The sequence below is a fragment of the Condylura cristata genome, unplaced genomic scaffold (assembly GCF_000260355.1).
Source record: "Condylura cristata isolate star-nosed mole 26May11 unplaced genomic scaffold, ConCri1.0 scaffold00004, whole genome shotgun sequence".
Lineage (NCBI taxonomy): Eukaryota > Metazoa > Chordata > Mammalia > Eulipotyphla > Talpidae > Condylura > Condylura cristata.
The window spans coordinates 64,041,601-64,055,744 of record NW_004567105.1 but is presented as its reverse complement, the minus strand read 5'-3'; the positions used below and the strand labels follow the sequence as shown (position 1 = coordinate 64,055,744).

Below are 14,144 nucleotides of genomic sequence, written 5' to 3'. Positions count from 1 at the left end.
ACAGAACTGGGGTACAGGCCAGAGGCTCAGGGGCGGTGAGAGGCTTCCCCAGAGACAGAGTGGGGAGCAGAACAGGCAGATCACTGCTGAGAAGTACACTGCTGAGGGGAGCAGCGGACGGGTCAGGAGAGGTCTGCCTCGCCATGTGAGTCACCTCCACGGCTGGGGATAGAACTCATGCTGAAGTGGCTTTAGCTTCTTAGCGCTGTGCTTTAACCTGCTGCGCCACCAGGGAGGGCCACATGCAGATTCTTAAGGATGGGTCTTTATTTCACAAGTTAGGGACCTGGACAGTTCCTGGAGGCTAAGTTCTCTTCCTTACTACCACGGCCACTGTACTATGACTACCTACTTTACCACTGTCTGGCTTTCTAGGTTTATTAAATATACCCCTATCCTGTGCTGCAACAATGAGAAAAATTAATGAGACAAGTTTAAAACAGATCATGCATAAGATTAACTAGAAAAACAAAATGAAACAACACACGGAATCAGAATTTCCGAGTTGGAAGGAACCTTAAGACCATCTGATAAAATTTAATCAAACTTTTCTGCTTTACAGATAAGGAAACTGAGGTCCATTTGAGATTTTGTCAAAAACGTAAGCTTTAGACAAAATACGTAATGTTTTGTGTGTTTACAGGCATCGAGCTGGGTACCAACATTAACTGAAAATGTTATGACGGAGGACTTACATAAAGCATCTTTTTAATTCTGACAGCCACCCAGCATAGTAGATTTTACTATCCATTGTGAAGAAAAGAATGAAAGGCAGAAGTTTGGAGAATATTCTTCAGGTCATATAAAGTGAGGGGTGAAGCCAGGATTCAAAACCAGCCCTGCTTGCAACACAGACCACAATGAGATCAGCACATGGATCCCTTTGTTCTCATCCTAGAATCCACTTTTAACAATTCACTGCAACCATTAATTCTGCCCAATAACCAGAAAACAGGAGGAAGGAGGTAGTGTTATTTCCACCAGGGACCTGAGTTACTTACAGTCGGCTCTCTTGTCCACACATGGCTATACGGAGGTGGTGCTAACAGGTGGACCACATGCAGAGGTGTTCATGGGCCTGCAGGTGAGCATTTGTACTTGAAGGCAGTGCCCCAGCCGAATGTCAGCCAACATTTAGAAGACTGCTCTGCCTTAACCTAGGAAAGCAGAAGGGCTGTGACGCTTCAGCCAGGAGAACCACTCTGAGATGGAGTCCTTAAAATTTGCTTCTGCTGGGGAACACTTCCTGTGGGGCCAAATTCCAGCACGCTGCTTTTGGTGAAGGTCTACCCATGCTAGGTAGAGACCAGCCTGCACCTGAGGGTCCCCTCCTGAGGGTCTTAAAAATTGTACCTGACACACATTGTGCCATGTGCAGACATACAGCCACTGTGACATCACTTAGGTAAGAGCTGGACTATTTTAGGGATGAAAAACAAAAATGTTTGGAGAGAGAAGAGCGAAGCAGTTACTGCAACTGTACCAAGCTTGAAGAAGGGGAGCCACTTAGCTTTCTGGTATCTGCTGATCCCATTTGTTCAAGGCACTCCTGTGGCAATGCAAGAGGAGGGCCTTGAGAGAAGCCTGGGACTGAGGTGATGAAATTGGCGTGTCCTCTCAGTCCAAGTCCTTGCCTGCCAGCAAGGGGCTCTCTGGTGTTTGTTAGAGAACTTTGGAGATAGATGGGGGCTAGTGTGAATTAGAATGAAGACGGGCTTTGAGTCAAGAGGAGGGCTGTAAAGCTGGCAGCTGTTCACAAACCTCGTGATTTGGGACAAGATAGTTACTCTCTCTGGACCTCAGTTTCCTCATCTATAAAACAAGAGGGATGATTGAGATGATCAGTAAGGTCTCTTGCAGGGCTGTATGGTTCCTTTGTTCTTAGGAACAAATTCAATATTTTCTTTGTTAATTTCATGGATTCTATATTTTTACCAAAACTGTACCCTTAACTTTCTTTGATAACATTCAAAAAGATAGTCCCATCAATACCTGTCTGTTGGCAATTTTCTGGAGCATGTTCAGTTTTTTCAATCTAATATAGCATGCTATTACCGTTTCGTTTTATTCGTGCATTTAATTTTTGGGGTAGGGTAGAAAAAGCACCATCAAAAACATCAACTATTACAAAGTAGTAAAAGAGAAAAGTCTGAAAATCTAAAATTAAATATGACCATTTTTTCAGTGTTCAAATATCTGTATACCCAGAATCTATTCTGAATTTTACAACTTGGCAAGAGAAGCATGTTAGGGTAAAATGAAACACAGATAAGTTAACTGATTTGCTCAAAGCAAGTCAGGGGCAAAGTCCAGTTCTCTAGAAAAAACACCCAAAAATCTTTCCATCACAGATCATAATCTTCTGAACCAACAGGCCTTTCTAGATTCTCTGCTACTATTTTTTTGGTTTAGAAAGACACTAAACATAGCAAAGTCAAAACTTTTGCATCAGAACTTTGGCCCAGAACTGTACTTGTTCCTCTAGGTTGATTTTCCTCAGGTGGGAAATGGCTCCCACTCAAAAAGCCCATCCCTGCTGATGCACAAGAAGAAATTTTCTAGTTCCAGTTGCACAGAAAATTCAAAGACCGACTGCAAATTTCTCCAACAGGAAGGTTAGAGCCTGAAAGAGACTGTCAAAAGATGGTGTTTTCCTGATATTTCTGCATCAGTGAGGTAAAAAAATGCTACTGTAACATTCTCACTTTCATAGCTGAGAGCCTGAAACGAACTGCCCATTTCTCTCTGGGAACCTGTTTCCAAAGCGAAAAACAAATGATTAAAAAAAATCAAAAAGAAGCCCCTCCCTGGTGGCGCAGCATGGCACAGCACTAAGAAGCTAAAGCCACTTCAGCATGAGTTCAATCCCTGCCCCGAGGTGACCCACATGGCAGGCAAACCTCTCCTGACCTGCCCACTGCTCCCCTCAGCAGTGTACTTCATCAGTTGGCCTGTCCTGCTCCCCACTCTGTCTCTGGTGAAGCCTCTCGCTGCCCCTGCACCTCTGGCCTGTACCCTAGCTCTGTATGCATAAATAAATAAATCTTAAGAAAAAAAATGCAAAAACAGGAAGAAACTAGAGGCTGAAAAGACATTAGCCTCCCTTTTTCCCCCCTCAAAAAGTTAGTATCCAGATATTATTCACAATTTCTGCTTCAGATTCTGTCACTTTCTAATGCCAGCAGGATAAAAAATGTGGGTAAAGCTTATTCCTTCTCAGAGAAGTCTTTCCAAGTATTTCCTTTTGAGAGAGAGAGAGAAAGTGAGAGTATGTGTTTAAATAGTTACAGATTGCTCGTCAGGATATATGACCCCATTTAGTTACATATGCCCTAAAGAGAGACATAGGAAGTATCCTGTCCCTCTCTCAAAAGGAAATACTGGGAAGATTTCTCATCTGACAGGGAATAGGCTTTACCCACACATTATTATGAACTTTTTTTAATCACTGTAATCCCAGGATAGAATTTCTAGAATCACAAGACAGAAACAGACCTGCTGGCCAGACTAAGGTAGCTTGTTTGCATATGTTATTCTTGAAGAAAAGGTACAGGTAGGACAAATACAGTGTTTAAAGGAAACAGATCTACTGAGAAAACAGCATACTAGTGCTTTTCTTGGGGCACTAGAATACTTGTGAACATGCAGAGAAAAAGGACTAAAACTTGGCTACCTCTGTGAAGACCAGGGAGAAAATGTCCCCTGCTGGGCTTTAACAAGCTCTCTGCAACCTCAGCACCAAGGACTCAACACTGCCCCGCAGCTCTGCAGTAACCACCTTTTATTGCTTTAATTAACCAAGGTTAGGTGGACATTTTCTCCTGCTCTACACTGTTATTGTTGCCCGCTAGTGGCTGGCAGTGGCTCTTTACCTCTTGCCCTGGATGCCTGGTATACACAATTAGCACCTTATTATAGGTTGGCCTCTCTAATTACCAAGGTCTCAATTGAGCACTTTATTTTATTGTGTTGTTCATGTACTCATTCAAATGCTTAAGCTAACTATAATAAATTCTAAACTACGTTTAGGCAGGCACGTGTTTCCAGCGTCTTGCCTCTTCAGATCCAGGAGAACACTAGGAACTCAGAGCAAATGCTTTCTGATTGAAGAGCTTCTAGATGTTTATCCTGGGAGTAAGACACAAGGTTATAATCAGGGTCTCCATGCTTAACTCAACCCTCTCTATACAGATCCACTGGCCTCCTCTGCTGCTGACCCCTTTTCTCAGCTACTCTGAGTTAAGGTCTATTTGGCCTAAAGGTAACATTTTCCCTTATCTGAAAGGGAGGGCTGAAACAAAAATGGAACTTCCCATCACCAGGTGGTTCCTTGTTCTTCTAGAAAAAAGATTCAAGGGATGTGAATTTATGCTTGAACAGACTTCCTTGCTTTTGGAATTTAAACTAACAAGAGCTTATAGAGCAGTTCTTGATTCCATAACAAAGACAGGCCTCCTTCACCAAATACTGATGAATGAAATAGAACCTGAAGAGAGATAGCATGACCTGATGGTGAGGAATTAGACTGCTCTCAAATCCTGACTGCCACTTACACTCTTGCTTCAGTAGACCAAAATATAACTTAAAACTTAGGGGTTTTAACAATGTTTAATGCTTCTTAACAACCAACTTGACAAAAATGTTCTGGCAACACTGAAGTAGAACAATTGATGAAGTTGTCATTGTTTTAGCAGAGAATTTAATGTGAAGATTCTGTCTACAGTTCTCACTCTTGGCCTAACATGTCAGGCATTGTTCATACTATTATTTAGCAAATATCACCAACTCTTCTCTAGCAAGGGCTCTTTAGTCAACTGTCGGGGGAACAGCTCAAATATATGTTATATTTTAACAGACATAAAACAATTTTCCTATAAAGATGATTCCGCGGTATCCAAACTTTCCTTCTTGTGTCTTTTCTGATCTGTCCAAATAGATGCTGCTTCTTAAATCCTCCATCCCCTTGGATAGCCTAGCTACTAGAATTTCACATCCAGGGTTTTTCCTAGTTGAGCCATCTGTAGAACAAACCACCACTTTTAACACCAGTGGCCCCTTGTTAGCTCAACACACAAAATTCCTCATGTAGAATCCAGGTGTCCAGCCACACATAAAGGCATCTATATGCCACAACAGGTGGGGAGAAAACCCTGCCAGCTTCACCTCTTCCAGTTTTCCTGGAGGGCAAAGTCCAGCCCTACAAGACCTTTTCCCTGTAACTATACATATAGAAAACTATGTAGAGAGATAAGAAACAACAAATGTCCAGTTTCCTAAGAAGTGATCTTGGGGTTCGTCAGTTTAGTGCTTAAGAATGTGGGCAGGTACTTCTTTGACTCATCTCCCATCCCACTGTGTCTATCGGTGCCACCATCATAGCACCATTATTTTTTGGTTATGTTGGCCTTGGAGCATTCCCCACTGCCAAGAAGTTGTTTTACTTATCTTAGTGTTCGAAAGTTGGCACAGATCCCATCCAAGGAAGGTTCCCAATAGTTACCTGTGAAAGCCTATTGAAGTCACTATCTGGCTCAGACATTCCTTGAACAAGTTGTTAAGGGCTACTTTCACTTTAAAAAATGGAAAGGTTTTTAAAAAATGGGACTTTCTGAAAAGCCATCTGATCTCCCTGATAAATTACTCTGAGTTAACTTTCCCCCCTTTGTTCATACGGACCCTTTAAAATCTGTACCATATTCTGTGCGCACGGCCTCAATGGGCTCCTCCAGTGACCCCACATTCACCTTGCAGGTATCCTCTTGGGATATCCAAGGCCCATTCTCCTACTCAGCCAGGCAGGGGCTGGCTCCCTGCCCCGCAGCTGTCCACAGATCCCAGCGATAACCACCAAAAAGCCAGTAGTGACAGGAAGCATAGGGGATACCTGCGCACCGCGCCCCTCGCCAGCACCGGTTACCAAGATTCTCCCCACTCTCTTTGGGACAATGTTCTAGCGACCAGCCGGACCCGCACCACCGAGAAGGACCTAAAGCGTGCTTCACTGCCTCTTCTCAAATCATTTTAGAAACTGGGCAAACGGAGTGGGGATGGTGGAGAGGGGAGACAAGTACCCCCGCCTTCCCAACGAGAATCACGATATCCGCTTCCCTTTGCTCAGAGTCCTCAGCCTGTCCCTTTTCTCTCCTCTTGATCACACACGACCTGCCACTTCAACTCCAGTTGAGCAATCTGCGCCGCGCGCCTCTCCCACGGTGAGTCCACCGGCCCGACTCCGGCCGTCGTCTCTCACCTCACCCCAGCATTTCCACCCAGCCCTAGTTCCCTCTCCCAACTGACCGTGAAGCCGGAGGCAGTTTCCCAGTCCCAGGCCTCCGGTGGGGCTCCCTTCGCCGCCGCCGTGGCCTCCCCTAGCAGCCCCCGACCCGGGACCCGGCCTCGGGCTGCAGCGATGGCTCCCCAGCACGCGACGCCGCGGCTCCCTGGGCTCGGCCAGACACGCGGCGGCGCGCAGGAGAAGCCCATGGAGCTCCCGGCACTGGCAGCGGCCGCGGCTGCAGGAGCGGCCGCCGCGCAGGCTGATGACGCATCGCAGGAGGAGCCGGGAGGTGAGAGGCGGCGCAGGCGGATGACGCGCGACGCGCGAGGCACCTTGGCAGCATGGCGTCGGTGGCGCTCAGCGAGGCGGAGAAGGTGTACATCGTCCATGGCGTCCAGGTAGCTACTGCAGTGGAGACAGCTTGGGCCTTAGGGAATTTCCCTGGCCCCCAGGTCGCGGCCGGCCGTCTGCCCGGAAGGAGGCGGCTAGGCTGCGCGAAACTGGGTTCACCCTGTGATGAAACAACTGCGGCCAGCATTCGCAGAGCAGAGCCGGCCAACGCGGGCGTTGGTAGGACCTGGCGAACTCCGTTTAGGACTGTATGTGTACACTCAGCCTTTCGGGTCTGCAGTTCTAAACCCGGGTTGGAAGCTGCGGGTGGTTTCGGGCCTTTCTTTTTCGAGAAAGCATCGCCCCCCCCCCCCGGGGCCCCTTTTTTGCCTTCGCTTGTCGCTGTGTGGGCTTCTGGCCTGCTTTTCTTCATTGAGAGAGAAGGCACCCGAGATGAAAACGCGTTAAAAGTAATAAATCACCTTGTAAGTCAAGAGAGAAGGGTGTTTGAAAAGCTGCTCCACAGCCCGTAGCTTAATTATTGCCATTTTTCATTTTGCCTGTAGACAACTAGGATCCTCAGAGGTAGCTATTACTATACTAAGATGCTTGTTCAGTTTTCAATTCCTGGTTTTGACAACTTCAGAAGGACAGTTGGAGAATGTTGGGCTTGGTAGTGAGGTCCCAAGTAAAGCCGGGTTATCTCTTGGAGCCTTCCAGGTTAGAGGCCTCTCCCAAACTTAACTCCAAGGCTTAGCAGGAATTCTGTTTTTGCCTGTATAGACCTCACTATTTTGTATTTTACCTTTCACCTTTGGTCCATTATGGTCAATTGCAGCCTCTGGGCTTCCTTTTCCATCAGCCTTTGATTCCATTTTCAGAGATGAGTACAATAAAGGCAATGGATAGTTAGTGGAGTTCAAAGGAGCTAAAAATCCTGAGACTGTAATGTTCTGAAGGCCTCCTTAAGGGAGTGGACTTGCTCCCCTAAATCCACATCATGTGTCTTTCCTTTGTGTCTTCAGGACTCATCATTCATTCATTCAATCTAGAACTGAGCTAGACTCAGAATAGAAGAAGAAGCGTGTTCCAATAGTGTTCCCTTGCTAGAAGGAAGAGACAAAGTCCAGATCTATTTTGTGTTTATAAAATTGTACAGAGTGCTGTAAGGAAAGAAAACAGGAACCTGATCTAGGCTAGGAGGTCAGAGGAGGCTTCCCTAAGGAAAACACATTTGTGCTGAATCCTCAGAGTGACCCAGAATTAAGTATAGTTGAGGCTTCCAGAAGAAAGGGATAGTTAGTCTACAGTCCTTATGTGGAGGAAACATGGATCTCAAGGAGTGGACTGGGGGTAATAGTGGAAGATCAGGTTGCAGGGGTGGCCAGGAACCTGATCCTGGGATCTTAGAGGTCCAGTAATTTCTTCATTGTGGATCTTAGGTAATAATCTGTTGATTTGTCTGTATGCTACTCTTAAGATCTAGCCAGTGTCTTAACATCTGTTTCCATTTTCTGCCAGGGCCAAATACAATCTCTCATTACTGAGTAACATTGAATAAGTCAGGCCGTAAAAGTGAGGTGATTTGAACAGTGATTTCATTTTTTAAAAAATATATATTTATTTGTGCATATAAGAACTGCGGCACAGGCCAGAAGTGCGGGGGGTAAGAGGATTCTCCAGAGACAGAGTCAGGAGCAGAACAGGCAGATTGACTGAAATACACTGCTGAGGGGAGCAGTGGGCAGATCAGGAGAAGTCTACTATACCATGTGGGTCAGCTCCCTGGCTCGGAATCTAACTGGAGCTACGGTGGCTGTAGATAACTTCATAGTGCTGTGCTTTATTTAACCCATTGCCCCACCGGGGAGAGCCCTGATTTCATTTTTTAATGTCTCTCTCACCAGTACCATGGACATATGGCCACAGTTGTTGATAAATTCTCACTTTTGAGTATCATAGAACAAAGCAGAGTAACTAACTTTAAATAAATCTCTTCATAGGAATGCTTACTGTTTAGCTTGAGTTGGGGGTGAGGATGAACAGAATTGTTAGGGTCACGTGGACCCTGGAAGGTGAAGCATGAATCAGAGAGAGAGATCATATTTGGCCCTGGCAGAAAATGGAATATAATTTAGCAACACCAGGAGGCTTACAATGGGAGTCTTTATAGCAGTAGGGGCAGGTTTCTGTCAAAGCAACAAAGACAGAGGCCTTGAAAAGCTCAAAGGCTAGCACCACTAGCAGCTCCACTCCTAGGCCAAAGGCACAAAGAAGGAGGTAGTGTTGCCTGTGACGAATGAATTATGAACGAAGAAGCAGAGTAGGTGGAGGCACAGTCAGAAACGGGGCTCCTGTGTGTATTGGGGGGTGGGGTGGGTGGGGCACACTGATCTAGTGCCTTCCATTGGCCAAACCGAACCAGAAACCAAAGGGAGGCCAGTTGATGCAGTTTGGTGGAAGTCAACCTGGTATGCAGACTAGGGCAGGAGAGGGAGAATGGGTCTCATTTGATTGGTTTTCTCACCTTTCAAGGCCGACATCACTAACCTCCATCTTAGCCCAGTTACTTTGAAGCCTTGACGAGCATTTTGCTTACCCAGAAAGTACAGAGTCCCATGCTGTACTTTGGAATCAGAGTATCTGTCTGGTCTGACCCTAGGTTAGCTGCAGGCATCTCTGCTCCCCCTGCCTAACTCATGGTCTTCTGCTATATGGGGTCAGACTGAGCAGGGCTCCTTCCCAACTCCACTATTAAGAATAAGAGGGGTTTTCACTTGGGTAGCTGAGTTCTCTTGCCCTACCCTGGTGTGTAAAATGGGAACCTCCATCTGGGAGCAGAATGGGGTCGTGAATAATGGTAAGAGGCGATGGGCAACTGTCGTGTGCTCAACCTGAAGAGATGTTGGCTCCCTTTCAAGTTATTTTTTTTTTCCCATCAGAAATGTGGCTTTTTCCTAAATCACACTGTATCCCTAACTTTCATAGCGACCCTGTTAGGAATTCAGCCAGTAGCTGTTAATTTTAAATTGTTTTGATTTGGAAGACTAGTGATTGACACATGGTCTTAAGGAATGGGATTGAGGCAAGAGCTAGAAAGTCTTTAGTTAGGCAGCATCTTGCGCTCCAGCTTCCCTTCACTCTGGTAAAATCAGCTACCTACTTCCTTTTATATGACCTCTTCAGCCTCCCTGCACATCACCACCGGCCAGCTGCTCTTAGCTCCCTTCACTGAGTATTTCCTAGATCAGAGATCCAGTTCCAAGGGAAGAATCAGCTCCAGAACAAAAAGAGCTGGATTTACTAGGTTGTGGGCCTTTGGTTGGGCACCTACCCAGGTCCAGTTACATGACCTCCTTAGCACAACCAGCTTTCCACAGCCTGCTGTGACCTAGACCTGGATGTAAGTTGGCTCTCCTAGGTTCAGACTGGGCCCCGGCAGCTGAAGAGCCCTGCCCAGAGGCATTCCTCATGGGGCCTTGTCAAAGCCATTGCATTGAAATTTCTTGGCAGTTGTAATGGAGTGTGTTAGCTGATGATTTTTGTTTCTGTGAGTCTGACTTTAGCTGTAAGCAATTGCTGGAGTAGCACTGAAAAGGGAGTGCAGGGCCGAACTCAGCTCAGCTATGGAACTGAGCAGTCAGTTCTGTATGGCTCTTCAACTCAGCCACGCAAGGCAGGAGCCAGTCCTGGCCCCTTTTGATTTTTAGCACTGTGGCTTTTCCATTTACAGACCCTTGACACAAGAAATCTGTACCCCAGCATTTCACAGGGCGAACAGAATCTAACAGCCTTCTGAGGAATCAGGGCTACACAGCAGGCTTGGAAAGTGAAGTGAGAGTCAACATCTAGGTTTGCATGCTGTGTCTTGGACCTCAGCCTGCGAAGCTGAACCACATATGGCCCCTTTCCTGGCAGGTGGCTTTTTAGGTGGGAGGGGTACTCTGGGCTCAATTCTAAGCTGAGTATTGATGAGTTCACATCACCTTAGAGAATACTGGAGTGTCAAATCTTAAGGCCAGCCATCAGATTTTATGAAGGGGCAGAGGGCTGCATTCCTGGGCGTGAGGAGAGTAACTGGAGAGTAACAGTGGTTTTGCTCTGTCCTTATGCTCTGTCACACAGGGCACTGAACCTTGGGGCCTTAGTCCCTCTCTCTAGGAGAGCTAACACATGCCTTCAGAAGCAAGGGAAGGTGACTGCTGAGGAGCAGTCTGGCTGTTCTCCTTAAGTGACGCCTATCTTTTCCATTCTCCTGTAACTGCACATGGAGGTTGTTTCTGCTTTTAGATAAAGATATAGGGCAGTTGATGCTTAACATGGAGCTTCCCTACGACCCAGCAATCCCACTCCTAGGTATCTACCCAAAAGACACAAAAACACTGATTCAAAAAGATACCTGCACCCCCATGTTTATTGCTGCTTTATTTACAATTGGAAAAACATGGAAGCAGCCCAAATGCCCAAAAGTAGATGACTGGATAAAAAAGATGTGGTACATGTATACAATGGAATATTACTCAGCAACCAAAAAAGAGAAACACATGTGTTTTGGAGCAACTTGGATGGAGCTGGAAAAGATCATGCTTAGTGAGATAAGCCAGAAAGAGAAAGAAAAATACCGGATGGTTTTGCTCATAGCAGGAGTATAATGGACCAGGCGAAAAAATAATAAGAATAATGAACAGTCATATACCAGAGACATTTTGTGGGGGTGGAGTGGGGAATGGGATCAAAAACGGGGGGGTGGAGAGGGAAGTGCACGGGATTATGGTGATGGCACATGGGTGACTTGGTGATGGGAAACCCGCGGGGATTACAATTGAGATGGGGAAAAAAATGTACAAAATGAGGTAAAAATAAATTATTATATATAAAAAAAGATATAGGGCAGTTGAAAAGCTTAATCAGCTGCAAAGTTGGTGTGTGACAGCAGGGACATACATACATGCAAAAGTTGGAAGGTGACTCCCCCACACCATGCTCCAGTGCCAGGGCTGCTGTGATCACAAGGGGAACAGCCTGCACGTGTCCAGGAGCCTTGTTGGTGTCAGGAGCCCTCTGTGGAAGGTGCTTCGGTCTCCCTTGTGGGAAGGACAGGGCTCTGCTCCAGGCTGCTCCAGCAGCTGTTGACATCGCTATTGATTTTTTAAATGGAGCTTTCACTTCAGGGACGCCCCTGTTTAAGGATTCACACGTGGATTAATTCCTTTGCTCCTGAATCCTGCAGATAAATAAAAATGTGGTAAGGTGCGAGGCACTGTGCCAAGCCAGACAGGTTTGGCAGTTTCCTAAGCCTTTTTTGAGGAAAACAAGATAAAATTTAAGTTGCCCTGGGTGCAGTGATTTGTGGACTAGTTTGATTTTTTTTTAAAAATTTATTTTTCTCCTTTATTTTTAGGTGTTTTATTCCTATGACAAATAAAAATTAAACTGTATATGTACCTGGAAAGGAAAATTTGTAGCTAGAAAGGTTTACCTCAACCTTTCCTACTGAGCCTTCCCCTGGGAGTGGAGAGCGGTTTAAAGGCTGAAAAGGCAAAATCTAGTGAGTCCCAGCTTTCTGACAACTTTTCCGCCCCATGGTGGAGTTAGAGTGTTGTCACAGCGATAGTGTGGTATGAGATATGTCCAGAGTGAGCGATATTGTAAAGTAGTGGTTGGAAAATTACAAGGCTTCTTGTAATTTGTGGCCTCCTTGCTTTCCAAGTCCTTACGTGATCACCACCATTGGTACAGCCAGGCAGGTGACTCCTTGAGGGAGACCTGTGTGACACCTTGGGAAGTGTGGATAGCCGTGTGGAATTGCGCCTACGAGGTCCAGCTGGGGACTCAGGGCTGCTAACTGACTGTGACCTTGGCTTAGCCACTTAGCATCTTGCGGCCTGCTTCCCCACCTCTAAAATGGAACAAAAAATACCTGTCTTACTGGGTTATTATGATGATTAAATGTTAACTTTCTAATCTTGTTGACACATTATCTGGCATATTAAAAATGAACATTAGATAGATACTATTCCCTTTTGCAAATATTTATGGCTATTTTAATTTATAGATCTGTGGAATTAGAGAAGCATCTTTGAGGCCATTCATAACTTTCACCAATTGTACTATTATCAGCTTTCCTCACGTCACTAAATAATTCTCCGACGCCAGTTTTGTGTCCTACAATTCAACTCAGTTCTGACCCTGTCCACTTGGAGATAGAATTAGAGTCACAGGTGAAGGATTCAGCCCATAAGATGGGCTTTCCAATTGCAAGTGCAGGTTGCAGTTTGCTTTTGACCAACTGGCCATAAGTCAGAGGCCTCTATAATCTCCTCCTTAGACTTGAGTAATTTGCTAGAGTGGCTCACAGAACTTAGGAAACCATTTTACCCCCTAGATTGTCAGTTTATTAAAAGGAGACTAACAGGCAATGAGTCAACAGCAGGTGAAGAGATGCGTCTCTCTGTCCCGTGGAGTTGGGGGCCCAGCAGGGATGGATGCTCTCTGGTTCCCCAACCTGGCAGGGCTTCAGATTCCTCCTTTTGGATGTTGGATTTCAACAGAGGTTTCATTACATAAGTATGATTGAGTAAGTCCTTGGCAACTTGATTCTACCTCCAGCCCCTTTCTCCTCTCCAGAAATCGGGAGGCACTGAGAGCTCCAACCTTGCATTCAGGTTTAGTTCCCTTATCAACAACCAGCCCTTCCCCACCATTAGGAATTTCCAGAAGTCACCTCATTAACTTAAACTTTAATGCACAATGGGTCAGCATAAGGTAGGAGTTCCGAGACTCAAATCTGTCTGAATGCCTGGGAAAGGAACTTATATCTCATTTGGGAAGTGAGGCTTGGTAGAACAAGAGTTGAATTTCATTGACCAGGGACTTGGGCTTGCAGGACATCACGGGGTAAAATGGCCCCAGAAACGAGAAGGCAGAGGAGGCTGACAGCTGCTGGATAGTGGACAGAGAGCTAGACCTGGGCTGTAAGGTTTTCTCCACCTGGAAGCAGAACTGCTCTGGAAGAGGAGTTAGCCTTGGCATTGTGGCACAGGGTCCCTGCTACCGGATTCAGCTGGCCAGCCTGGAGCACAGAGAGTAGTTAGATTTGGTGAATAGCTAAGTTGTGGGCAGCAAGAACGCAGGTCCCCTTTGGGATGGTTTCAGCTGTGAGGGACTGGTTTCATCTCTGGGGGGCAGATGGGCTGGGGGTGCATGAGACTTCAGCCTGACTGAAGTTTTGGTTTTTTTGTCCTTCTTGCCGCCCACCTTTCTCTCAGCACCCCCACCGCCCCCCAATACACAGTTTGATTTTTATTTCTCCCCTTTAACAGGAGTTGAGAGAAGAGTGAGAGAACTGAGACTAACATGACAGATGGTGGTAGTGCTGTGTGGTTGGAGCAGGCAGTGTTTTGCTTTTCTGTATTTTAATTTCTCAAAAAAAGTCAACCACACAGGCATTTAGCCTGGCAGTTTAAAGATAAGTTTTTAACAGTTACGAACTTCTGCATACTGTTTTGGTGGTTTTTTTTTTTTTTTTTTTTTTTTT

At 45.8% G+C, this 14,144-nt stretch overlaps 2 protein-coding genes across 7 annotated transcripts in view; one reads left to right on the top strand and one right to left on the bottom strand.

The window, feature by feature from the left end:
- The window catches only part of ZDHHC3 (zinc finger, DHHC-type containing 3), a 44,710-nt gene extending 38,185 nt beyond the window's left edge, over positions 1-6,525 (bottom strand). For both annotated transcript variants that reach the window (XM_012720298.1, XM_004676256.2), the window contains exon 1: positions 6,298-6,525. The gene's annotated coding sequence lies outside the window, so the exon portion shown is untranslated. The remainder of the gene's footprint in view (positions 1-6,297) is intronic.
- A 68-nt stretch (positions 6,526-6,593) lies between these two features.
- The window catches only part of EXOSC7 (exosome component 7), a 32,459-nt gene continuing 24,908 nt past the window's right edge, over positions 6,594-14,144 (top strand). For all 5 annotated transcript variants that reach the window (XM_012720522.1, XM_012720521.1, XM_012720520.1 and 2 more), the window contains exon 1: positions 6,594-6,675. In XM_012720522.1, the coding sequence (XP_012575976.1) occupies positions 6,619-6,675 (57 nt within the window). In that variant the 5' untranslated portion in view covers positions 6,594-6,618. The remainder of the gene's footprint in view (positions 6,676-14,144) is intronic.